Source organism: Thamnophis sirtalis, unplaced genomic scaffold (genome assembly GCF_051295495.1).
Source record: "Thamnophis sirtalis isolate CommonGarterSnake01/CBP01778 unplaced genomic scaffold, rThaSir2_p1.2 scaffold_15, whole genome shotgun sequence".
Classification (NCBI taxonomy): domain Eukaryota; kingdom Metazoa; phylum Chordata; class Lepidosauria; order Squamata; family Natricidae; genus Thamnophis; species Thamnophis sirtalis.
In genome coordinates, this window is record NW_028261395.1 from 2,827,489 (window position 1) to 2,852,520 (window position 25,032).

Below are 25,032 nucleotides of genomic sequence, written 5' to 3' on the forward strand. Positions count from 1 at the left end.
AAAAGGGGCTCATCCTGTGATTGTTATTACTATTTTCAACGTCTAATGTTTCACCAATCCAACAGTCCAGTTCTTTCTCCTTGGTCTTTCGGTTTCTTTTCTACCAAAACTCACAACTGAACGCTGATCACCAAATGGAATAGAAACAAGGGAAAGAAAAAAGAATTGAACAATCCAGTGTATCCAGCCATTTTGTTTAGTCTGTTTTCTCCTGTGAAAGAATGACAAGCACTGAAGTTTCGCTGTTTTAATAGTTTTAATAGTCTATTGTTCTGACCCCCGTCCTCCGTCCAGGAGTGAAAACCGAGACAAACGTAAATGAGAATGTTTTTTAATAAGTCCAGACTCTCGGTGGCTGAAAGCCAAATCAACAAAGAGATAAGCACTCTGGCAGCAAGTCTTACAAACCTTGGCAGCAATGCAAACAAACTCTGGCAGCAATCCAGCCTGCCAAGTTTGTTTCTCGTTAGTCCCTAACGTTGACTTCTGCAAGAAGGGTGTGGCACAAGCAGTCTCTTTTATTGTCTGGAGAGGAGCTTAATGACCATCAGCTGAGTGTAATTACCTCCTGTAATTACGTAGTTGTTCTTGACACCGAGTAGCCCTTCGACGGTGTGCATCCCGGAACAACTCACAGGTGGTTTCTGGATCACTCTCTCTTGTCTCCTCCCCACTGATCCAAGGCTCAGGCGCCACCTGGTGGCCAACCAGTCTCTCTGCACCCTGCTTGGAGTCAGAGCCCTGTCCAGGGTCCTCCACATCCTCCAGGGCCGACTCATAAGACCCCCTCGCTGTCGGAGTCTGGTGGCAGCTCCAACGGCTCCTGCTGGGCCACAACAGTCTACTGTGAAACCACCGGCATTGATTCCTGTCTGCACTGCTTCCTGCAGTTCTTTTGCCAAAGTTTTTCGAAAATGGTTTGTTTTCTTCCCAGGGTTAAGAGAGGGGGACTGGCACAAGGACATCTAGCTGGCTTCCTGCCCAAGGTGGAACTAGAACCCAGGACCTCCCACCTTGTAGCCTAACCATTATACAAACTGGCTCTCTTATTTGGTATATGAATGGATAAAGTTTATTCCTCAGTTATTTTTACTAGGTATAAGTACTGACTTTACAGTGGTAGAGACTAACTTGATTCTGCACCTAATAACGGCAGCGAGACTGTTGGTGGCGCAATACTGGAAGAAGGAAGACTTGCCTACAACTCAAGAATGGACATTGAAAGTTACAAACTTAGCCGAGATGGCTAAAATATCAGCATATCTTAAAGATCATTCAAATGAGAGATATAAACGAGACTGGAAAAAATGGATTGACTATATACAAAATAAATACGGGACCAAGAAATTCCAGTTAGCCTATGCTTAAGATCAGAAATGATTTAAACTGTTTAAAGTTAGTTCAGTAAGAAGAAGCTAAGGTCAATGTAGAATGTCGTTAATTTCTTTATTTCTTTTTTCTCAATAGATTTTAGACTGTGTTAGTTAAAAATCCATACCGTGTACGGGTTCTGGGAAGTCGGGGGGGGAAGGAGGAGGGGGGCTGGGGGTGGAGGGAGGGAGGGGCATACAAAAAAATTTGTATTTCAATGTTTTAATGATTGACGAATGATGAAATATTTGTGTTTTTTCAAAGAAATAAAACTCTTTTTTTTCTTGTTTGGTATATGAATTCCGTGCTATGCTTTTTAGCCCTACATACATTCTTCCACGAAGAAAGCAGCCTCAATCCTTTAAAAGCATCCTAGCTTGCTTTATCTATCCGAGATCGATGAATCATTTACACCGAAAAGGGTCAACACGTGTGAATGCAGATCTCCAGGAAGGAAAAGATTGCCTTTGCAAATCCTCCGCGGGGAAATTGATGACAAGAAAGAGCACGCGAAAGCCAGGGAAAATATACACGTACAGCCTTATGGGTATGTTTTCTACACTGTGCGTGATGTAGCAACAGCGAGATTGGTTTATCACGCTAAATGTCTGATTTAGAATAGGCAAATTAAGAGTGCTGAAGGATTTAGTGTCCTGACATCTCTTTAATTAGCAGTCACTGGATCCTTCGGTTAAGAAGGCGTAAGCTACTGGACTGCTGTCATACTTCAAGGGTTTTAGAAGGTTGGAAAGCCCTCAGAACAAATCTGGAGTCTGCAGTTGCTGGAGATATAATGAACAACATCCCTTTTTCCTATTAGAAGCAAAATCAGACTTTTGCTGGGTTTTGGTGGGGATGCAAGAGTAAAACAACCACAACAAGCAACAACAATCTGCCAAAAAGAAGCCAAGCAGGATGGGTGAAATCAACAAGGAAGATGTTGAAAAATATTTGGACAACAACCCGCAATTTGCCAAGGAGTTTTACGATAAAAGACTTCGCCCGGAAGCATTAACGAACCTCTTCAGAGTCAACACCGAGAATTTGAAGGAAGGCATCTCCTTCCAGGAGATGACCAAGGTAGAGGAATGTGAGATACTTTTGGAGTTGCTTTCCGAAATCCAGGACGATGAAGCTGCCATGGAAAAGATCTCACATAAAGTCCTGCAGAGGTTGGCCCAGTTAATAGCAGCCGACAGGTGTAGCATGTTTATCTGCCGTTCCCGTAATGGGACCCCAGAGTTAGGGAGCAGGCTCTTCGATGTCACCCCTACTTCCAGTTATGAAGACAATTTGGTGCACCCGGATAAGGAGATCGTTTTTCCTCTGGACATCGGGATAGTAGGCTGGACTGCCCATACCAAGAAATCATTTAATGTTCCAGATGTAAAGAAGGTGAGTTTCTTTTGAGTTTGGAGAATTGATAACGTCGTTTTATATTCCAGACTTGTGTAAAAAGACTTTAAAAAAAAAATAGGGGGCTATAGAACTACGGAGACTTCTTAAATGTGCCCAGTCTCTGAAATGGCTGGCAGAACGTAAATATTTTTTTTCCCCCACATGGGAAACTATTTAACAATTCATATTCTTCAGCATCTTAGATGCTGAGATGATTTTAGAGCATTATTTAAACTAGAGACAGAAGGAGGACTGTTATTTCTAAAGCAAATCCGTATCTGAGATTGTTGAGGTCTAAACTCCTAATTAGTGTTCCTCCTTATTTCAAACTGGACTGAAATTAGTATTTAATTAAATAACACACAGAGATGTTGGATTTTTTTTTTTAATCATTTGAAATGATCGCCCTATGTTAGTTTGAGGGAATTCCCTAGATCATGAATATTAGAAGTACCTAATATGTGCTAAGTCCAATGAGGTAAGATTGTTCTTGATCTCCTTGGTTTATGCTCCTGTAATCTACTTTATGAATTGAAAGGATTATCCACCAAGCTCCCTTGTTGATAGCAACAGGCAATGCATCAAATATCGCTTGATATTTCCCAGGTGGCACCTGGGTTTGATTTTTGTGCTGCAGAGAGAATATTTGACTAAAACAAACCACTATGAAACCACTTCTAGTCTGTGACCATAATAAAGATTGATTGAATCCCAATAGGCTTAGGGCTCAATTAATCTAATTCTTGCCTGTGTGGTTATGTTTCCTGATATTATTTCTGAACCGGAGCATAATTCATTAAGAATTTTCTCTTGGGGAAACAGAGTGACATAAATAAGAAATATTAAACAAGGATCTAGAATATGATCTGCTTTCTGGGAATCATCCTGAGAGGCAGCCAAAATGAAGGCAGTGGTTTTGATTTTTGTACTGTAAATCTGCAATAAATTTGGAAGAAATTTATTGTAGAATTTTACATCCTGACATCTTTTCCTTCCCTTCTTCATCCTTTCCGTTCCCTTCCCTTCTTATGGATGCACTTCATACCACTTATAAACTCACAATCAATCTGACCCTTTTATACCTAAAACTAATCCTCAATAGAATTAATCTGTCAATTTGATGCAGCCTACTATTTTTATATATTTTTTGTCTTAAAAAGCAGTTACACGTAATTTTTCATTGATACAGGGAGATTTTTCTATTCTGTTTCTATATCTTCTAATTTAAAGAACATCACTTTGGAGACATATGTATTTTGATTGTATCTTGCATATTCTTCTACAGAAAGTGTGTAGCTCTTGAAGTAGGTGTGAAGAGTTGGATTGTTTGATTCTAACAAGAGTTAGTAACTAACGTAAGCTACGAACATTATAGTATCACCTCTGTCTGAATATCCAGCCCTGAATACAGATTTTGAATGTAATTTTTCAGACATTTTTTAAATTCAATATTAGCACCCAATTACTGATCTCTTCCTTCTGATATGATTCCCTCCCTGTTGGAATAATCCTGCACTTCTGAACTGTTTCACTATTATGATTTTGTTATAATTTTGATACCACCACTATTCATGCCAATAATGTCCCATTTCATTCGTCAGTCAACACTCTCGCGTTCACATAATTCTGAAAATATACGCTCTTAATCAGCATCATCATTGGAAATAAATTTTATTAAGAACTGCTTGGTTGAACGAATTTTAGGCTTTTTTTAAAAGAATCTCTGTGTAATTCATATGCATACATTTCAAAGAAAGATGTGTTTTTTTTGGTTACGCACAGAGCATTTTCATATTTTTCTTGTATCCACGATGATTACGCTACAGGTAGTCCTCAGCTTATGAGCCCAAAGTTTATGTTGCTAAGTGAAAAGTTTGCTAAGTGAATTTTGCCCCATTTTACAACATTCCTTGCTGCATTTGTCAAGTGAATAACTGCAGTTGTAAAATCAGTATCATGGTTGTTAATTTAAACCTGGTTTCCCAAACTGGACTCTGCTTGGCAGAAGGTTGCAAAAGATGATCACGTGACACAGGGACGGTGCAACCATCATAAATGTGAGTCAGTTGTCAGACAGCCGAATGTAAATCACGCGACCCCGGGAATGAGCACTGAATCGCGCTGACAACAGCACGGTGACAGAAGCGCACTGTAAACCTAAACCTAACGCTAAACCTAAAACCCTAACGCTAACCCTAAACCTAACCCTAAACCTAAACCTAACCCTAACTCTAATCCTTACCTTAAATCGCCCTTCTGTCGCCGCACTGTTGTCGGCGCGCTGTTGTCGCCGCGTTGATGACGTCGTGGTTTTAGTGATGCAGTTTTGTCGGCGCACTTTTGTTATGCGCGCTTTTGTCGGGTCACGCTTGCAGAGATGTGCAGGGTAATTTGTTCAGCGTCTATTGGACAAAGTTGCTTAATTTTCGTGGACCCCAGCCTTGTGGTAGGTCCAGAGAAGATGCCTGGAGAGGAGCCTTGCCTTGTTATTTGTGATTATTTTGAACGTCTTGGGCCTGAGGAAATTGACAGGGTTCTTGGGACTGTTTTGTATATTCATGCACCTCCTGGCTTGTTAGAGCAGCCTGTGGGTTGTCACATGAGTGGACTCACTAGTGGTGAACTCTGACTTGAATGACAGTTGTTCCTTTACCTTTGGTAGATTTGGTTTGCCCTCTCCTAAGGAAGTCATCACTGGGTTCCACTATGCTGGGCAATTATTTATTTATTTATTTATTTATTTATTTATTTATTTATTTATTAATTAATAAAATTTATAGGCCGCCCAATCCCGAAGGACTCCGGGCGGCTTACAAAGCAAAGAGGAAAAAAAAAAGAAATAATAACAAATAGCAATAGCAATAGCAGTTAAGACTTATATACCGCTTCCTAGGGCTTTCAGCCCTCTCTAAGCGGTTTACAGAGTCAGCATATCGCCCCCACAGTCTGGGTCCTCATTTCACCCACCTCGGAAGGATGGAAGGCTGAGTCAACCTTGAGCCGGTGAGATTTGAACCGCTGAACTGCAGATAACAGTCAGCTGAAGTGGCCTGCAGTACTGCACCCTAACCACTGCGCCACACAATTAAAATCACCACACATGCACTCGATCTGATCGGTGCTGGACCTCAACAGTGAGGTCAACAGCCCCAGGCCTGCCAGAATAGCCAGGTTTTAACAGCTTTTCTGAAGGCCATGAGAGTGGGTATGGTCCGGATCTCTGGGGGTAGCTTGTTCCAAAGGGTCGGAGCAGCCACAGAGAAGGCCCTCCTCTGGGGAGCCACCAGCTGACATTGTCTGGCTGACGGCATCTGAAGGAGGCCCACCCTGTGGGATCTCACCGGCCGCTGGGAGGTATGTGGCAGTAGGCGGTCACGAAGGTACGCTGGCCCTAAGCCATGTAGGGCTTTAAAGGTAATAACCAACACCTTGAATTGCTTCCGGAGACCAATTGGTAGCCAGTGCAGCTCGCGGAGGACAGGTGTAACGTGGGTGTACCTCGGTGCACCCAATATCGCTCGCGCGGCCGCATTCCCGACTAGCTGCAGTCTCCAAATGCTTTTCAAGGGTAGCCCCTTGTAGAGCGCATAACATAGCATCCTTCTCGATTGTCTCAGGGGATTGTGGGTAGGTGGCACTGTGTTGTTGTTGGATCCAGTTGGGGTGTATTTAAGGAGGAGAGATCCTGTCCGAGAACCAAATATGTGAGATGATGCTCTTATTCCCTGCTCTTATAAAATCACTCTGATTCGGACAGGCTTGGACTCTGACTGGGTAGATTCGGGCGAGTCGACGGGGATGAATCTTGTGGAGACTATCTGGGATGAGTTTGACCCTGTGACCCCCAAGAGCATGGACAGGATTATTGTGCTGCCACTTGTGTGCTGGACCCGTGTCCCTCTTGGTTTGTTTCGGCTTCCCAATAGCAATAGCAATAGCAGTTAGACTTATATACCACTTCATAGGGGTTTCAGCCCTCTCTAAGCGGTTTACAGAGTCAGCATATCGCCCCCAACAACAATCCGGGTCCTCATTTCACCCACCTCGGAAGGATGGAAGGCTGAGTCAACCTTGAGCCAGTGAGATTTGAACAGCCGAACTGCAGAACTGCAGTCAGCTGAAGTAGCCTGCAGTGCTGCATTTAACCACTGCGCCACCTCGGCTCTTCCCAGGAGGTGACACGAGGCTGGCTCCAGGCGATTACCAACGCTTCATTGAGAGAAGGGTTCTTCCCACCGCCTTGAAGGAGGTGGTGGTGAGGCCCCTCCTTAAGATGCCTTCCCTGGACCCAGCTTCTTTAGCCAACTATTGCCCAGTCTCCAATCTTCGCTTTGTAGCGAAGGTTGTCGAGAGTGTGCTAGCAAGTCAGATTCCTCAGTACCTGGAATGAAGCTGCCTACCTGGATCCGTTTCAGTCGGGTTTCAGGCCTGGGTACAGCATGGAGACGGCATTGGTTGCATTGGTTGATGATCTCTGGTGGGCCTGGGACAGGCGCTGCTCCTCTGTCCTGGTCCTATTAGACCTCTCAGCGGCTTTCGATACCATCGACCATGGTATCCTACTGCAACGACTTGGGGGTTTGGGAGTGGGGGGCACTGTTTTGCGGTGGTTCTCCTCCTACTTGTCGGATCGGTCGCAGTTCGTGTTGACTGGAGGACAGGGATCGACCCCCAGGTGCGTCACTTATGGGGTGCCCCAGGGGTCGGTTCTCTCACCCCTCCTGTTCAACATGTATATGAAACCGCTGGGAGAGATCATCCATGGTTTTGGGGTACGGAATCATCAATATGCTGATGATACCCAACTTTTCATCTCTACCCCAAACCAACCAAATGATGCCCTCAATGTGATGTCCCGATGCCTGGAGGCTGTGCGGATCTGGATGGGGAAGAACAGGCTCAAGCTCAATCCCTGCAAGACGGAATGGCTGTGGTTTCCGTCATCCCGATTTGTGCATCTTGTTCCATCTTTGATGATAGGGGGAGAAACTTTACCCCCCTCAGAGAGGGCCCGCAATCTGGGAGTCCTCCTGGATATGCAGCTTAGTTTAGAAGAACACCTGATAGTCGTGACCAGGGTGGCCTTTTACCAGGTTCGCCTGATATGTCAGTTGCGCCCCTTTCTGGATCGGGATGCTCTGTACACAGTCACTCATGCCCTCATCCTTTCTCGCCTGGACTACTGCAACACTCTACATGGGGCTGCCCTTGAAGAGCACCTGGAGGCTTCAGCTGGTCCAGAATGTGGCTGCGCGGGTTATTATGGGGGTACCTAGGTGCTCCCATGTTACACCCTTTTTAGGTGGCCTGCACTGGTTGCTGGTTGTCTTCCGGGTGCGATTCAAGGTACTAATTATGATCTTTAAAGCGCTCCATGGCTTAGGCCCAGGGTACCTGCGAGACCACCCACTTCCACCGGTAGCCTCCCATCGTCCAGTGCGATTCCACAGAGTTGGCCTCCTCAGGGTGCCGTTGGCCAGACAGTGTTGGCTAGTGACCCCCAGAGGGGAGAGCCTTCTCTGTGGGAGCACCTTCCCTCTGGAATGAGCTGCCCCCGAAGCTTTGTATAATCCATGATCTCCGGTCCTTCCGACACACCCTAAAGAGTTGGCTTTTCCAGCAAGCCAGCCTGGCCTGGTTAGAATAAAATACAGGATTAATTTGGTTGTTAATTTTAATTTAATTTTTAAAATTTTATTGTAAATATCAATTGGTTTTTTTTGGATACTTTATTTAATGTCCCTTTCAATTTTTGTAATATGTGTTTTCTTTTGTGTTGTACACCGCCCTGAGTCCTTGGGAGAAGGGCGGCATATACATCCAATGAACCTTAAACCTTATTCAACATTTATGTGAAGCTGTTGGGTGACCTTGTCTGTCACCGTGGGGTGAAGTATCACAGACCCAGTGCACAATCTGCGGGCCTCCTAGATTCAGGACTGCAGATGGCAGTCTTGGCTTTTAGAAAGGCCTTTGCACAACTTTGCATTGCGTACCAGTTCCACCCATTCCTGGATCGGGGATCTCTGCTCACAGTTACTAATGCCCTAGTCACCTCCTGATTGGATTACAGAAATGCGCTTTGCACAGGGCTGCCCTTAAAGATTAACTGGAAGCTTCAGCTGGTGCAAAAAACAGTAGGATGGGCAGTTACTTGTGCTAAAACAGCACATGTTATGTCTCAGCTCCGCAAGATGCATTAGTTAATTTAATTTAAATTAATTTATTAGATTTATAGGCCGCTCAATCCCAGAGGACTCCGGCCGGCTTACACAGAACAAGAAAAGAAAAACAAACAAAATAAAAATAAAAAGATTAAAATTCCCCAACACGCATACATTCAAATTGGGGCTGGACCCTACATAATAAGGTCAACAGCCCCAGGCCTGCCGGAACAGCCAGGTTTTAACAGCTTTTCTGAAGGCCATGAGGGTGGGCGAGGTCCGGACCTCTGGGGGCAGCTGATTCCACAGGGTCAGAGCAGCCACAGAGAAGGCTCTCCTCCAAGGCCCCGCCAGCCGACACTGTCTGGCTGACGGCGTCCTAAGGAGGCCCACCCTGTGGGATCTTATCGGCCGTTGGGAGGTATGCGGCAGTAGGCGGTCTCGCAAATACCCTGGTCCTGAGCCATGTAGGGCTTTAAAGGTAATGACCAACACCTTGAATTGCGTCCGGAGACCAATTGGCAGCCAGTGCAGCTCGCGGAGGATAGGTGTAATATGGGTGTATCTCGGTACACCCAATATCGCTCGCGCGGCTGCATTCTGGACATTCTAGTTGTCAACCTAGTTGTCAGTCTGCTTCTGGGTCCAATTCAAGCTCTTCATGGCATGGGGCCAGGTTATTTGAAGGACTATATCTTCCCAATTACAAGACAAAGTATTGTCCCATCAGCTCCGACAAGGACCAAGGAGGGGAAGACTCTCTGTTGTCTCATGGAACCTTCTCAACCCTGAAGGGAGATCAGCCTCATTCCTGATTTCCCAGAAGATCTGGCTTTGTTATCCAGCCTCGGAGTGGGGGAGGTCTCATGGAACTTGGGGGGGGGGGAATCTTGAAGTGGCTTTGTAGCAGCAGATTGCGGTTTGGTTTAGCAATCTACTTACGAAAGACCAGGACTCGAGACCACGAAGGGACGAGAGAAACAGCTTTATTGACGCGTCAAGAGTTCAGAGTGTTGCACACCAAAACTGAACTGCCTGGGAGAGAGAGAGAGAGAGAGAGGGAAAGAGAGAGAGAGAAAACACATGGCCGGCAAGCCACTCCCACCAGGTCACATGGCCGGCAAGCCACTCCCACAAAGGAGGCCACACCCACAGAGTAGGTTCGAAAAGTTTTTGAAACCCACCACTGATCTGAATGTAACGGCTGATGTAATGAAGAGGGTGGGTGGGGGGGCAGAGTGTTTGGGTGGGCCCCACTTGCAACTCTTGGTAGCTGTGTCTTTCCTTGGGATCGATTTCAATTTTCAATTTATTGTCGCTAAAGACCAGCGCAGATAATAAACAAAATAAAATTTAAGACAGAGTTAACATTCATTTGTAAAACAACCCCAATTGACATCTATAAGTGAGATCCCGGGTGTAGCAGCCTATACACAATTATAATGTAAACATTAACATTATATTGCATGTGATAACTTCCACAATTACAACGAAGTGAAAGTACCTAAAAATTTTAATATCAACAAAGCAGTAATATATATAAAATGTCAATGAATTGTAGTGACAAAGAACGGGTTATTGACCCATCAAGATTTGATGTATCTTCTCTGCTGATGAACAAAACTTAATTACATTTGATGTAACAATCAATGAGCTGCATTGATTGAATCTGGGTGAACAAGGATATCTACTCATCAGTAGTGGGTATCAAAATTTTTTAGAACCTCTTCTGTAGATGTGGCCTGCTTTGTGGGAGTGGCTTGCTGGCCATGTGACTGGATGGGAGCGGCTTGCCAGCCATGTGACCGAGTGAGAGTGGCTTGGTAGTCATGTGAGTGGGTGGGCGTGGCCAACTTGTAAAATGTGGTGAAGCTCACTTAACAACGCTCTTGCTTAGCAACCAAAATGTTGGCTCTAGAAACTCTGGCATTTGAAGCACGCAAGTCTTAAAGCTGTCAAGTTACAAGATCCTTGCACCCCTAACCCTTTAGGAAAAAAAGCTCCCAGGGGTGTTCAAAGTTGACAGCTTTAAGACTTGTGGACTTCAACTCCCAGAATTCCTCCTCCAGTCATGTTGGCTCGGGAACTCTGGCATTGAAGTGTTCAAGTCTTAAAGCAGTCAAGTTACAAGACCCTAACCCTTTAGGAAAAACCCCAGGGGTGTTCAAGCTTGACAGCTTTAAGACTTTAAGGTTTTGATAGGACTCTTAGAGGTGGGCGGGGTGATTGGTGAGCCAACTAATTAGTGAGCAGCGGGCAGGGCAAGCATGGTGCAGACGGGCGGTGGGAGGGAGCTGGAACCGGTTCTAAACGGCATGGTAGATTTGTGGAACCTCTTCTACAGAAGAGGTTAGAACTGGCAGGAACCCAACCCTGCTACTCATGAATGAAGAAAAATATACATGCATGATATTTACTAATCCTAGGTAGTATGAATCTGGTTCAGATGACTCTGTAAAGGGCGAAAAGAACAATAATAGCAATAGCAATAGCAGTTAGACTTATATACCGCTTCATAGGGCTTTCAGCCCTCTCTAAGCGGTTTTACAGAGTCAGCATATCCACAGTCTGGGTCCTCATTTCACCCACCTCGGAAGGATGGAAGGCGGAGTCAACCTTGAGCCGGTGAGATTTGAACAGCCGAACTGCAGAACTAGCAGTCAACTGAAGTAGCCTGCAGTGCTGCACTCTAACCACTGCACCACCTCCGCTACATGATCCCAGCTCTGGAGGGATCATGTAGCAACTGCCTTACACACCTGCAGTGTGATTTTAGGAAAAGACACATTGTTGGAGGTGTTGGGTAATTCAATTTATTTCTTTGCTTTCAAATCCAAAGTGAAGTTATCATTTGGAAGACATTTGGCGAAAACCTGGACTGGAACTAATTAGGGTACCCTGCAAAAATGACCAAATAGGCTGTCACATTAGAAGATCCTCCCTTTCACGCTTGGGTTGCGATACCACCTGCAAATATGGCATGTACATGACAGAGCTTTTGTTGCAAGAATAGAAGACAAGACAATAGAATAACTTTATTGTCACTTTGAACGTACATTAATTGGCATACATTAAAAATTAAAATTTCATTGCATACAACTCTTAAAGGTCACCACCTCCAATTTTACACTAGGAATAGCAATAGCAGTTAGACTTATATACCGCTTCATAGGGCTTTCAGCCCTCTCTAAGCGGTTACAGAGTCAGCATATTGCCCCCAACAACAATCCAGGTCCTCATTTTACCCACCTCGGAAGGATGGAAGGCTGAGTCAACCCTGAGCCGGTGAGATTAGAACCGCTGAACTGCAGATAACAGTCAGCTGAAGTGGCCTGCAGTACTGCACTCTACCCACTGCGCCACCTCGGCTCTACATGAACATGACAAGCTAAATAAATAAACAAATAAATAAATACAAAATTATGTATATACACACATATATTATATGACACAGAGAAACAACACAATCTAGTTCGGATGCATACATGTTTATGCTGAGAAAAACGAATCTTGCGAGTTTACCGGACAGATGGCATAGGGAAGAAACCTGTTACAGACTCTGATAGTCCTGCTAGAAATACTTCGAAACCTCCTCCCAGAGGGGAGCAACAGAAATAGAGCATAAAGTGTGTGTGGGGGTCTCTAATGATGCTTTGAGCTCTAAGCACCTAGCACTTATAAGCAAGTATCCTGAATAAAGGGGAGTGAGCTTCTCGGCTGTCCTCACTTCTCTCTGTATGGACTTTCTATATGAAGCACTGCTGCCCGCAAACCAAACAGTGATGCCGTTTGTCAAAATGTTCTCTATTGTGCCTCTGTAAAACAAAGTTGCCAGGACAGAAGGAGAAAGATGTGCTCTCCTTATCCGACGCAGGAAATGCAGAAGGATGACATCTGGAGACCAGTTCAGGTTGTTAATTATGTGCACCCCAAGATACTTAATACTGTTGACCACCTCTACAGTTACATCTTTGATACTGAGTGGGGTACGCCAGCTCTTTCTAAAATCTACAACCATCTCTTTTGTTTTATTAATTATTATTAATATTATTATTATTAATTTAGAACCAAGTTACTTTTATTTCAGCACTGAGCTTTCACCTCTTCCCTATAAGTATCTTCATTGTCATCTCGGATAAGACTTACCACTGCTGTGTCATCCACATACTTCACAATACAATTTGCGTGTTTCATCACTTGCCTCCTGTTGTGACTCAGCAGACGTTTGCTGTGAGTTGAGTCGGGATGCAGGAATAACAATGCAGCTGGGGCTCGTTAGTGTGGTGATAAAAGGACTGATGGTGCCACGCCCTGGTTGCAGGAGTCAACGTTCATTCGTTCGTTCGTGGTTCGTCGTTCATCGGTCGTGGTTTAATTGTGAGAGGCACTTGGATAAGTGATTTGCTTTCTGTAACCCTGATTCGAAGAGACACTTGGAGAAGTGATTTGCTTTCTGTAACCCTGATTCGAAGAGGCACTTGGAGAAGTGATTTGCTTTCTGTAACCCTGATTCGAAGAGACACTTGGAGAAGTGATTTGCTTTCTGTAACCCTGATTCGAAGAAACACTTGGAGAAGTGATTTGCTTTCTTTCTGTAAACCTGGTGTTGCTGTAAGAGCTCTTTGTTTTTGCATTCTGCTGCGTAACCTTTTTGCCAGAGACTTTATTTATGTTTATTTTTGGGCTCGCAGCCAGCGCGAGCCGAGACTGATAAAGGCTTTCTTTTGGCCAGCTTTGTGTGACTTTAGTTTTGGAACAGGCTAAGTGGGGGCCAGAACACCTCCCTATATCCCTCTTGCAGATGTCATTATATAACTGTGCCATTCTCTCCTTACACTTCTCCGTGTTAACGGATAAATGAGGCTTATCTCTCAGGGGTATTAGAGGCAAGCAGTAACAATTCAGTTCTTTGCAGATGAAATATGTCCTCAGGGTTATCCTCACTCACACGTGAAAAATAAATTTAACTGTTCCTGTTTGTTTCAGAATAACCACTTCTCCGACTTTGTGGATAAGCAAACTGGTTATACGACCAACAATATGCTCACCATTCCCATTGTGCAAAACAAGGAAGTTCTCGCCGTTTTCATGGCACTTAATAAACAAAATGCCTCTGAGTTCACTAAAGAGGACGAAGATGTAAGTACGGGTTGCTTTCTCCAGAAAATACACGGTTTTGCTTAATCTTTCGGTGAGCAGCTTGAGATCATCTTACATTTTAGGGTTGTTGAAGCCTAACATGGGCTCGCTCCATGGATTTCTTATGCACATCAGAGGAGAACCCCTAAGCAGAAAGTGGTACTACCCTGTTTCCCTGAAAATAAGACCTCCCCAGATAATGAGCCCAATCAGGGTTTTGGGCACATGCGCTAAAATAAGCCCTCCCCCAAAATAAGACTTTCCCCGAAAATATTGCAATGTAGCAGCAGCCATGAGATGACTAAACTCGTTGCCTCCTGCACCTCAAATATAGCAATAGCAATAGCAGTTAGACTTATATACCGCTTCATAGGGCTTTCAGCCCTCTCTAAGCGGTTTACAGAGTCAGCATATCGCCCCCAACAACAATCCGGGTCCTCATTTCACCCACCTCGGAAGGATGGAAGGCTGAGTCAACCCTGAGCCGGTGAGATTAGAACCGCTGAACTGCAGATAACAGTCAGCTGAAGTGGCCTGCAGTACTGCACCCTAACCACTGCACCACCTCAGCTTTAGATAGATGATAGATAGATAGATAGATAGATAGATAGATAGATAGATAGATAGATAGATAGATAGATAGATAGCAATAGCAATAGCAATAGCAATAGCAATAGCAGTTAGACTTATATACCGCTTCATAGGGCTTTCATCTCTCTCTAAGTGGTTTATAGAGTTAGCATATCGCCCCCACAGTCTGGGTCCTCATTTCACCCACCTTGGAAGGATGGAAGGCTGAGTCAACCCTCAGCCGGTGAGATTTGAACCGCTGAACTGCAAATAACAGTCAGCTGAAGTGGCCTGCAGTACTGCACCCTAACCACTACACCACCTCAGCTTTAGATAGATAGATAGATAGATAGATAGATAGATAGATAGATAGATAGATAGATAGATAGATAGATAGCAATAGCAATAGCAATAGCAATAGCAATAGCAATAGCAATAGCAGTTAGACTTATATACCGCTTCATAGGGCTTTCAGCTCTCTCTAAGCGGTTTATAGAGTCAGCATATCGCCCCCAACAATCCGGGTCCTCATTTCACCCACCTCGGAAGGATGGAAGGCTGAGTCAACCCTGAGCCGGTGAGATTTGAACCGCCAAACTGCAGATAACAGTCAGCTGAAGTGGCCTGCAGTACTGCACCCTAACCACTGCGCCACCTCGGCTCTTAAATATAATAAGACCTTCCTGAAAATAAGGCCAAGCGTTTATTTCGGGGGTCAAAAGAAAATAAGACCCTGTCTTATTTTCGGGGAAACACGGTATAGTTCATCTAAAAGTATTCACAGTAGATGCCACGTGCCTAACGCAAGTGACTGCAAAGGGAACAGTGGAATATCCAATCCAGAGGTGGGTTTCTACCGGTTCGGACCAGTCTGACATAATAGGTAGTAACTTGGCCGGCCACGCATTCAAACTGGATCTATTAGCAGCGCCATAGGCTCCGCCATCTTGTTTTTTGCTTCTGCGCATGACCAGAAGCAATTTTTAAACTACTGTGCGAAGCATGCACACGCCCGAAGCGCATCCCTGAGCAAACTAGCAGTAAAAGAATCTGGAACCCACCCTTGATCCAAATGTTAAGAGGAAGTCTTTAACTGTGTTATTCAAGTCCTGCCTTTTTAAATATGTTGGGCATGTGATGCAGATAAACAAGAAAGGGGCTTTAATCCAGCTATCATGGCTGCCATCTTTAACTTTGATTTCACTATGGACACCAATATTGGTGGCAAGTGATGATTTATGACATCAGCCAGCCAATGTTCAACACTTTTCAAGATAGAAATGTTTCTTTCTACATCAGTGGTGGGTTTCAAAAATTGTTCGAACCTACTCTGTGGGTGTGGCCTCCTTTGTGGGAGTGGCTTGCCACCCCATGTGACCGGATGGGAGTGGCTTCCCGCCCATGTGACCGGATATGAAGATGCCGACGACACTTGTCAGAACCACCTTAAATGACCTCACACACAGTTTATTTGTCACCTATCTCGTTCTCATGGAATTGTAATTGCTTAAATTTTAGTCTCAGCTTTGACAACTTAAAAATGTATGGACTCCCAGCCAGGTTGACTAGGGAATTCTGGGAATTGAAGTTCACATATTTCAAAGTTACCAAGGTGGAGAAAATGCCAATAGCGTCCAATAACTTGTTGTAATAATTTGTTCTCTTTTATTTTTTTTTGCAGATCTTTAATAAATACATTCAGTTTCTTTCACTTGCTGTGAAACATTGCCATATTACGTACCTGTATAACATCGAACTTAGAAAGAGCCAGGTAAATGATTGCTATCTATTTTAATAGTCAATGAAATGCGATTATTTTGTATGGATAGTTTGGTGTTATCTTTTTTTCTTGTCAAGAGGACCTGTAAATTTTGTCAATTTGTCAATTTTAATAGATTTGTATGCCGCCCAAATCCCGGAGGACTCCGGGCGGCTTACACAAAAGACAGTTTAAAAAAGAAGATATTCAAAATTTAAAATATAAGACAGAACAAATTAAAGCAGGACACAACATGCACTCGATCTTAACGGGGCTGAAGGTCAATCAAGATCAACAGCCCCAGGCCTGCCGGAACAGCCAGGTCTTAACAGACTTTCGGAAGGCCAAGAGAGTGGGGAGGGTCCAGATTTCAGGGGGCGGTTCGTTCCAGAGGGCTGGGGCAGCTACAGAGAAGGCCCTCTTCCGAGGAGCCACCAGACGACATTGTGCAGTCGATGGTACCCGGAGGAGGCCCACCCTGTGCGATCTTATTGGGCGCTGGGAGGTATGTTACAGGAGGCTGCCATTGCCTATATTTGTACCTATGTGTTGTGACTCAGCAGTTCTGCTGAGAGTTTTTTCGGGATACAAGATTCAGTATGCAGCTGGGGCTTGTGGGAGGAAGTTTGGAGATAAAAGGACGGGTGCTGCCACGCCCTAGTCGCAGGAGTCAACGTTCCTTCGTGTGTTCCTTGTTTGGTACGACATTGCTTGATTATTAATTGTGATTTATGCTTGTTACACTTGGATAAGTGCTTTGGTGTTTCATGTAAACCTGATCCATGGAGACTGTGGAAGAAGTGCTTGTAAGAGTTTTTGTTTTGCATTCTCGTCGGAGGCTTGTATTTATGTTATTTTGGGGGCTCGAAGCCGGTTTGAACTGAGAACTGATAAAGAAAGACTTCCTTTTAAGTTGCCTGCCTGCGTTTGTTAAGAGCCGTGAAGGGGGGAGACAGAACACCTATGTTAGTTCCAAACAACCTATTATGTCATAGGCTTCACCAGATAATATCACAAATGTCGTAAATGTTTGAACAGGCATCATCATGTTTTTTTCTTATCTCTCATCAGCCACGTATTAAAATGCTTTCCCCCAATCTCACCCTGCCTTCTCTTCAATAGATACTTTTATGGTCAGCCAACAAAGTATTTGAAGAACTTACAGATATCGAACGACAGTTTCACAAAGCCATGTACACTGTTCGACAACATTTAAACTGCGAAAGATATTCCATTGGTCTGCTAGATATGACCAAAGAGAAGGTCAGTACAATTTTATTTACCGCTAGGAAACAATTTAACTGCTTATCCTTCCTTGCTTCCAAGGAAAGCCTCTTGCCATGCAGAAATCATAATCAAGCCATAAACCCGAACAGTGAGAAGCATGATCTTTGAACATGAATTCTATTGCAATCAATATACCGTATTTCTCAGAGTATAAGATGTACCTTTTTCCCTCAAAAAAGAGGGTGAAAATCAGGGTGCGTCTTATACACTGAATACAGCATTTTTGGCCTAGTGGCTTGCCGCCCATGTGACCGGGTGGGAGTGGCTTGCCGCCCATGTGACCGGATATGAAGATGCCGACGACACTTGTCAGAACCACCTTAAATTACCCCACACACAGCACTGGGCATGCATAAGAATAGGATGTAAACTTGGTTTTTAAAAGGCATCTTTGGTTTGCGTGAAAACAACTTCAACACACGCAATGTTCTGATTGCGTCACAAACGCAGTAGTCATCCTTGCCTTTCACAGAGGCACTGAGTTTTATAAATAGGAGCATGATAGTGTAGAATAATCATATCCAAGGACCAGTGGTGGGTTTCAAAACATTTTGGAACCTCTTCTGTAGGTGTGGCCTGCTTTCCGGGTCCACTGGTGGAACCTCTTCTAACCGGTTCGGTAGATTTGACGAACCGGTTCTACCGAAGAGGTGCGAACTGGTAGGAACCCACCTCTGCACCCAGTGCATCTCTCTTATCCTTCCCTGTGGATGCTGCGGTGTACTTAGCTTACAATATACTTGGTTGAGTTATACTAGGGATTAGGCAACCAATCGGAAACAGATTTTTCTCTTATCTAATGGCCAAGGATGAGAATTGAAGTCCAAAATACTGTCTATGGAGGACGCTAGGTTTTTAGAGTCTTCTTTTATTCAGGAGCCGCTCCAATAATATGTAATTGCTTCTAGGAATTTTACGATGAATGGCCAATTAAATTGGGAGAAGTAGAGCCTTACAAAGGACCAAAGACGCCTGATGGTCGGGTGAGTGGAGATATTTCATCTGTCCAAATTACAATTTGTGGGATGCTGATCCGTCCTAAGAGTCTTGTGTGTTCCTTTTCTCCCCTGTCTTTAGGAAGTTAACTTCTACAAGATTATTGATTATATTCTACACGGAGAAGAACAAATCCAAGTCATTCCGTAAGTGCCTCTTATTAGGCGCTCAAGTAGTAAATAGCTGTAGGAGTTCATGGCATAATAGCAGTTAGCAATAGCAGTTAGACTTATATACCGCTTCATAGGGCTTTCAGCCCTCTCTAAGCGGTTTACAGAGTCAGCATATCGCTCCCACAGTCTGGGTCCTCATTTCACCCACCTCGGAAGGATGGAAGGCTGAGTCAACCCTGAGCCGGTGAGATTTGAACCGCCGAACAGCAGAACTACAGTCAGCTGAAGTAGCCTGCAGTGCTGCATTTAACCACTGCACCACCTCGGCTCTAATATGAAATGATGGGTTTTTTTATCTCGTTCTCTGTCTTAAGGTCACCTCCCGCTGATCACTGGTGTCTTGTCACCGGCTTGCCAACTTACGTTGCTGTGAATGGAATGGTAAGTTGCCAATATTACTTCCCTACAATTCTTTCTCGGGCTGTGTGTGTTTTGTGTGGAAATCTGCCGTGACCCGACAAATGCGCAAACGTCAAAAGCGCGCCGACAAAACCGCGGCGCTAAAACCGCGATGTCAAAAGCGTGCCGACAACAGCGCGCCGACAAAAGCGTGCTGAGAGAAGCGCGATTTAAGTTAAGGTAAGGTTTAGGGTTAAGTTTAGGGTTAGGTTTAGGGTTAGGGTTACAGCGCGCTGTTGTCGGCGCGCTTCAGCGCTCATTCGTCAGCGCGGTTTTGTCGGCGCGGTTTTGTCACCGCGGTTTAGTCAGGCGCGCTTTTGTCGTTCGCGCATTTGTGGTGGAACCGAAATCTGCATGTTCCCATTTGAACTAATCATTTTAATTTCACAATCTTGTACACAGGAAGGAATAACATTGCGGTGCAATTATATGCGACTCCCTTTTATTTCATGTGTACTTAGGCTGTTTGGCTGTGATCAAATTAATTGTGTTCTGTGGCACAAAAATATACTATTTTGTCTATTTAACGTTCTCCACACTGAATGACAGTAGCTCAAGCGTCTCGATCAGGACTTCCCTCAGCTCTGTTCATGAAAAACTGTGGATTATGCCTAAAGCTTGAGAGACCGCCTGCTGCCAATTACCTCCCAAAGACCCATTCGATCACATAGATTAGGCCTCCTCCGGGTTCCGTCTACTAGCCAATGTCATCTGGCCACTACCCGGGGGAGGGCCTTCTCTGTGGCGGCTCCGGCCCTTTGGAATGAGCTCCCCACAGAGATTCGGACCCTCACCTCTCTCCAGGCCTTCCGGAAAGCCATTAAAACCTGGCTGTGTCGGCAGGCCTGGGGTCGATGAGTTCCCTTCCCCTCTCGAATCGTGTGGCTGTTGGTTGTTTTATATGCTCTGTACGTTTTGTGTAGTTTCTGTGTTTTCCTTCCCCTCCTTGGGTTTGTGCGCTGCCCTGAGTCCCGCTGGGAATAGGGCGGCATATAAATAAAATGAAACTCGAAACTCGAAAGCTGAGTCCTACTATAGGTGGCGCAGTGGTTAAATGCAGCACTGCAGGCTACTTCAGCTGACTGCAGTTCAGCTGTTCAAATCCCACTAGGCTCAAGGTTGACTCAGCCTTCCATCCTTCCGAGGTGGGTAAAATGAGGACCCGGATTGTTGGGGGCAATATGCTGACTCTGTAAACCGCTTAGAGAAGGCTGAAAGCCCTATGAAGCGGTATATAAGTCTAACTATTGCTATTATTCGTGGGACCTACAACTACAATCGAACCCCAAATTTCTGTTCCTAAGACAGACGTTTGTTAAGGGAGGTTTTTTCCCCCCATTTTATGACCGTTCTCACCGCCATTGGTTATTTCTGCAGTTGTTAAGTGAGTCACACGTTTGTTAAGTGAATCTGGCTCGCCTATCTGACTCGGCTTGTCAAAAGGCTGCAATAGCAATAGCAATAGCAGTTAGACTTATATACCGCTTCATAGGGCTTTCAGCCCTCTCTAAGCGGTTTACAGAGTCAGCATATTGCCCCCAACAACAATCCGGGTCCTCATTTCACCCACCTCGGAAGGATGGAAGGCTGAGTCAACCCTGAGCCGGGGAGATTTGAACCGCTGAACTGCTGAACTAGCAGTCAGCTGAAGTGGCCTGCAGTGCTGCACCCTAACCACTGCGCCACCTCGGCTCTTACCTGCAAAAGGTGATCACATGACCCCGGGATGCTGCAATGGTCATAAATATCAGTTGTCAAGGATCTGAAGTTTGATCATGTGATCATGGGAATGTGGCAATGGTCTTAAGAATGCAAAATAGTTTATAAGTCACTTTTTTCAATGCTGTTGTAACTTCAAATGGTCCACTAAATGAATTGGTGTAAGTTCAAGGACTACCTGTCCAATGCCTTATTGAAAGGTAACAACAGGACTAACTTGTACTTGATTAGTGCCAATGGATGCCAATATTTATACGTAGGAACCAATCTTTATTATTATGTTTTCTCCCCTAGATTTGCAATATGATGAATCCAGCAGCAGATGATTACTTCGCTTTTCAGGTAACGCCAATTTTACTGGGTCATTTTACTAAGCAAGCAAATAAATAAAAGCATTAATTCTTATTTTATATAGCTTGACCCTCTGCCTTCATCCTATGCACCTGCATCATATAGAGAGGTGGGTTCCTACCAGTTCGCACCTATTCGGTAGAACCAGTTCGTCAAATCTACCGAACCGGTTAGAAGAGGTTCCACCAGTGGACCCGGAAAGCAGGCCACACCTACAGAAGAGGCTCCAAAATTTTTGGGAAACCCACCACTGACACACACACACACACACAGAGACAGACAGACTCACACAGGGAGAGAAAGAGAAAGGAAGGAAGAAAGAAAAAAAGAAAAAAAGAAAGAAAAAGTGAGAGAGAGATGAAAGAAAAAAAGGAAAAAGGGACAGAGAGACAAAAGGAAGGAAAGAGAGAGAGAGAGAGAGAGAGAAAGAGAAAGAAAGAAAGAAAGAAAGAAGAAAAAAGAAAGAAAAAGTGAGAGAGATGAAAGAAAAAAAGGAAAAAGGGACAGAGACAAAAGGAAGGAAAGAGAGAGAAAGAAAAAAAGAAAAAAAGAAAGAAAAAGTGAGAGATGAAAGAAAAAAAGGAAAAAGGGACAGAGACAAAAGGAAGGAGAGAGAGAGAGAAAGAAAAAAAGAAAAAAAGAAAGAAAAAGTGAGAGAGAGATGAAAGAAAAAAAGGAAAAAGGGACAGAGACAAAAGGAAGGAGAGAGAGAGAAAGAAAAAAAGAAAAAAGAAAGAAAAAGTGAGAGATGAAAGAAAAAAGGGAAAAGGGACAGAGAGACAAAAGGAAGGAAAGAGAGAGAGAGAGAGAAAGAAAGAAAGAAAGAAAGAAAGAAAGAAAGAAAAAAAAGAAAGAAAGAAAGAAAAAAAGAAAAAAAGAAAAAAGAAAAAAGAAAGAAAAAGTGAGAGAGAGATGAAAGAAAAAAAGGAAAAAGGGACAGAGAGACAAAAGGAAGGGGAGAGAGAGAGAGAAAGAGAAAGAAATAAAGAAATAATAAAGAAAAAAGAAAGAAAAAGTGAGAGATAGATGAAAGAAAAAAAGGAAAAAAGGACAGAGACAAAAGGAAGGAGAGAGAGAGAGAGAGAGAGAGAGAAAGAAAGAAAGAAAGAAAGAAAGAAAGAAAGAAAGAAAGAAAGAAAGAAAGAAAGAAAGAAAGAAAGAAAGAAAACACATGGCCGGCAAGCCACTCCCACCAGGTCACATGGCTGGCAAGCCACTCCCACCAGGTCACATGGCTGGCAAGCCACTCCCACAAAGGAGGCCACACCCACAGAGTAGGTTCAAATTTTTTTTGAAACCCACCACTGATCATATATAACTATTCTGGTTTCCATAAATTACTTTTATAGCCTTTCTTTTCTTTTTCCTTTTGTTTAGAAAGAACCTTTGGATGACTCAGGCTGGACCGTCAAAAATGTCTTATCTTTACCTATCGTAAACAAAAAAGAAGAGATTGTAGGCGTAGCTACCTTTTACAACAGGAAAGATGGCAAACCCTTTGATGAATATGATGAACAAATAACTGAAGTAAGTTCAAAAATTGGTTGGCTTTTATCAGCTCATAGCAAGGCATTGGAGGAAGAAATAGTAAATAATAAGTATGTAATAATAAGTATGTACCCTTGCTAATGTTTCTATCTGATCATCTCTGCTGCAGTCCTTTAAATCGAATTTAAAGAGAGGGTCAGAGTAGGGGAGAGGTAAGGGAAGAAAGAAGGGGAAGGAGAGGAGGAAGGAAGGAAGTAGAGAAGGAAGGGAGAGAGAAAAGAAGAGAAAGAGAAAATAAGGTGGTGTCATAACAGGCGCTAGGGATGGTATGCTTCAAAATACTGGACATAAACTGGGATTTGAAAGAGACACCTATAACAATAGAAAAGGAAAGGAAGGGAAGAAGGAAGGAAGGAAGGAAAGGAGGGGAGGAAGGAAGTAGAGAATGGAGGGACGAAGGAATGGAAAGGAGTGGAGGGTGGAAGAGAGAGAAAGAGAAGGAGAGATAGTAGGAGAGGAAGAAGAAATGTGGAGGAGAGGTAGGGGAAGAAGAAAGAGGTAAGGAGAGGTGGGTGGAAGGGAGAGAAAGAGAAGGAGAGGAGGGAGGAAGAGAGAGAAAGAGAAGGAGAGAGGGTAGGAAGGGGAAGAAAGAGGGTAGGAGTAGGGGAGAGGTAAGGGAAGGAAGAAGGGGAAGGAAGTAGAGAAGGAAGGGAGGGAGAAAAGAAAGAGAAAATAAGGTGGTGTCATAGCAGGTGCGAAGGATGGTAAACAAAGCACTCCAAACTATACCTTATAACCTTTTAAATGGAATAATAATAATAATATAAGAATGGCAAAGAAAAAGAATAACCATGTGAATGTATATCTATAACTGTATGTAAGAGAATAAATGACAGTAAAAATATAAAGCACAATATAGGTAAATAATACTTGGTCATCAGTAGCTAAGTATAAATAAATAAAGAATTGTACATAAAAATGGATAATGAATAAGGAGATTATGAACGCAAGATAGAAATGTATAGAAGGGAAAACACTAACTGCAAAGAAACCGATTCGGAACTGCGGTATGATATATGATGGAACTTATTGTTCCTATGTTGTGTTTAAGTCATGTGTTTGCTTTTGTCGATGTGCTTATGTGTTTAAAATAAAAATTTATATATATATAAAAAAAAGAATTTACAAGCTGTGATTTACCTTGCAAGAAAGGAATTAATATCTTGACTATGTCCTGAGGTACAACTCGTTGTTATAAACATTGATAAGGAAGGTGGTGGAATGTAGTAGCTGTTAGAAGAGTATATTGGTGAAGGTAAAGGCAGCGTGAAAGTTAACATATCATTTAACATTTAACATGGGGGCATTGATAAAAAATTAGCAATTATATCGTTTAACATTTAACATGGGGGCATTGCTAAAAAATTAGCAACTATATCATTTAACATTTAACATGGGGGCATTGCTAAAAAATTAGCAACTATATCATTTAGAGCCGAGGTGGCGCAGTGGTTAAATGCAGCACTGCAGGCTACTTCAGCTGACTGCAGTTCTGCAGTTCGGCGGTTCTAATCTCACCTGCTCAAAGGTTGACTCAGCCTTCCATCCTTCCGAGGTGGGTGAAATGAGGACCCGGATTGTTGTTGGGGGCGATATGCTGACTCTGTAAACCGCTTAGAGAGGGCTGAAAGCCCTATGAAGCGGTATATAAGTCTAACTGCTATTGCTATTGCTATTGCTAACATCTTTGGATGTGTTTTTAAGAAATCCTAAAGAAAAGCTTAAAAAGTATTATTGGATATGTGCCTTTCCAAAATTTGAAATATATTGGACGCGTCACACGGAAAACCGTAAACAGTTCTACTTCTTTGTCAATTCAGATGCTTACACAGTTCCTCGGATGGTCTGTTTTAAATCCTGACACATATGAGAAATTGAATAAGATGGAAAATCGGAAAGATATTGCTCAGGAAATGCTTATGTATCAGACAAAAGCGACACCTTCAGAGATTAAAAGTATACTGGTGAGTATTCCTTGCACATCCTGGGTGGAAGCATGAATCTTATTGTCGGATGAACCAAACTTAATTATTTATTTCATTTTCTCCTTACTTTAAGAAATACCAAGAAAAATTGAATCAAGAAAATTTTGAAGACTGCGATCAGAAAGATCTTGTTAAAATTCTGGTAAGCAATCAAATGTTTTCTTAAATGTCAA

The 25,032-nt window shown here is 43.5% G+C and overlaps 1 protein-coding gene across 1 annotated transcript in view; it reads left to right on the top strand.

Annotated features, from left to right (window-relative positions):
• The first annotated feature begins 2,096 nt into the window (after positions 1-2,096).
• PDE6C (phosphodiesterase 6C) overlaps positions 2,097-25,032 on the top strand; it is a 45,189-nt gene continuing 22,253 nt past the window's right edge. Inside the window, exons 1-11 of the mRNA XM_087701896.1 lie at positions 2,097-2,766; positions 13,920-14,072; positions 16,324-16,413; positions 17,524-17,664; positions 18,597-18,671; positions 18,766-18,830; positions 19,172-19,238; positions 21,270-21,317; positions 22,704-22,853; positions 24,695-24,838; positions 24,933-25,001. Of these exons, the coding sequence (XP_087558022.1) occupies positions 2,287-2,766; positions 13,920-14,072; positions 16,324-16,413; positions 17,524-17,664; positions 18,597-18,671; positions 18,766-18,830; positions 19,172-19,238; positions 21,270-21,317; positions 22,704-22,853; positions 24,695-24,838; positions 24,933-25,001 (1,482 nt within the window). The 5' untranslated portion in view covers positions 2,097-2,286. The remainder of the gene's footprint in view (positions 2,767-13,919; positions 14,073-16,323; positions 16,414-17,523; positions 17,665-18,596; positions 18,672-18,765; positions 18,831-19,171; positions 19,239-21,269; positions 21,318-22,703; positions 22,854-24,694; positions 24,839-24,932; positions 25,002-25,032) is intronic.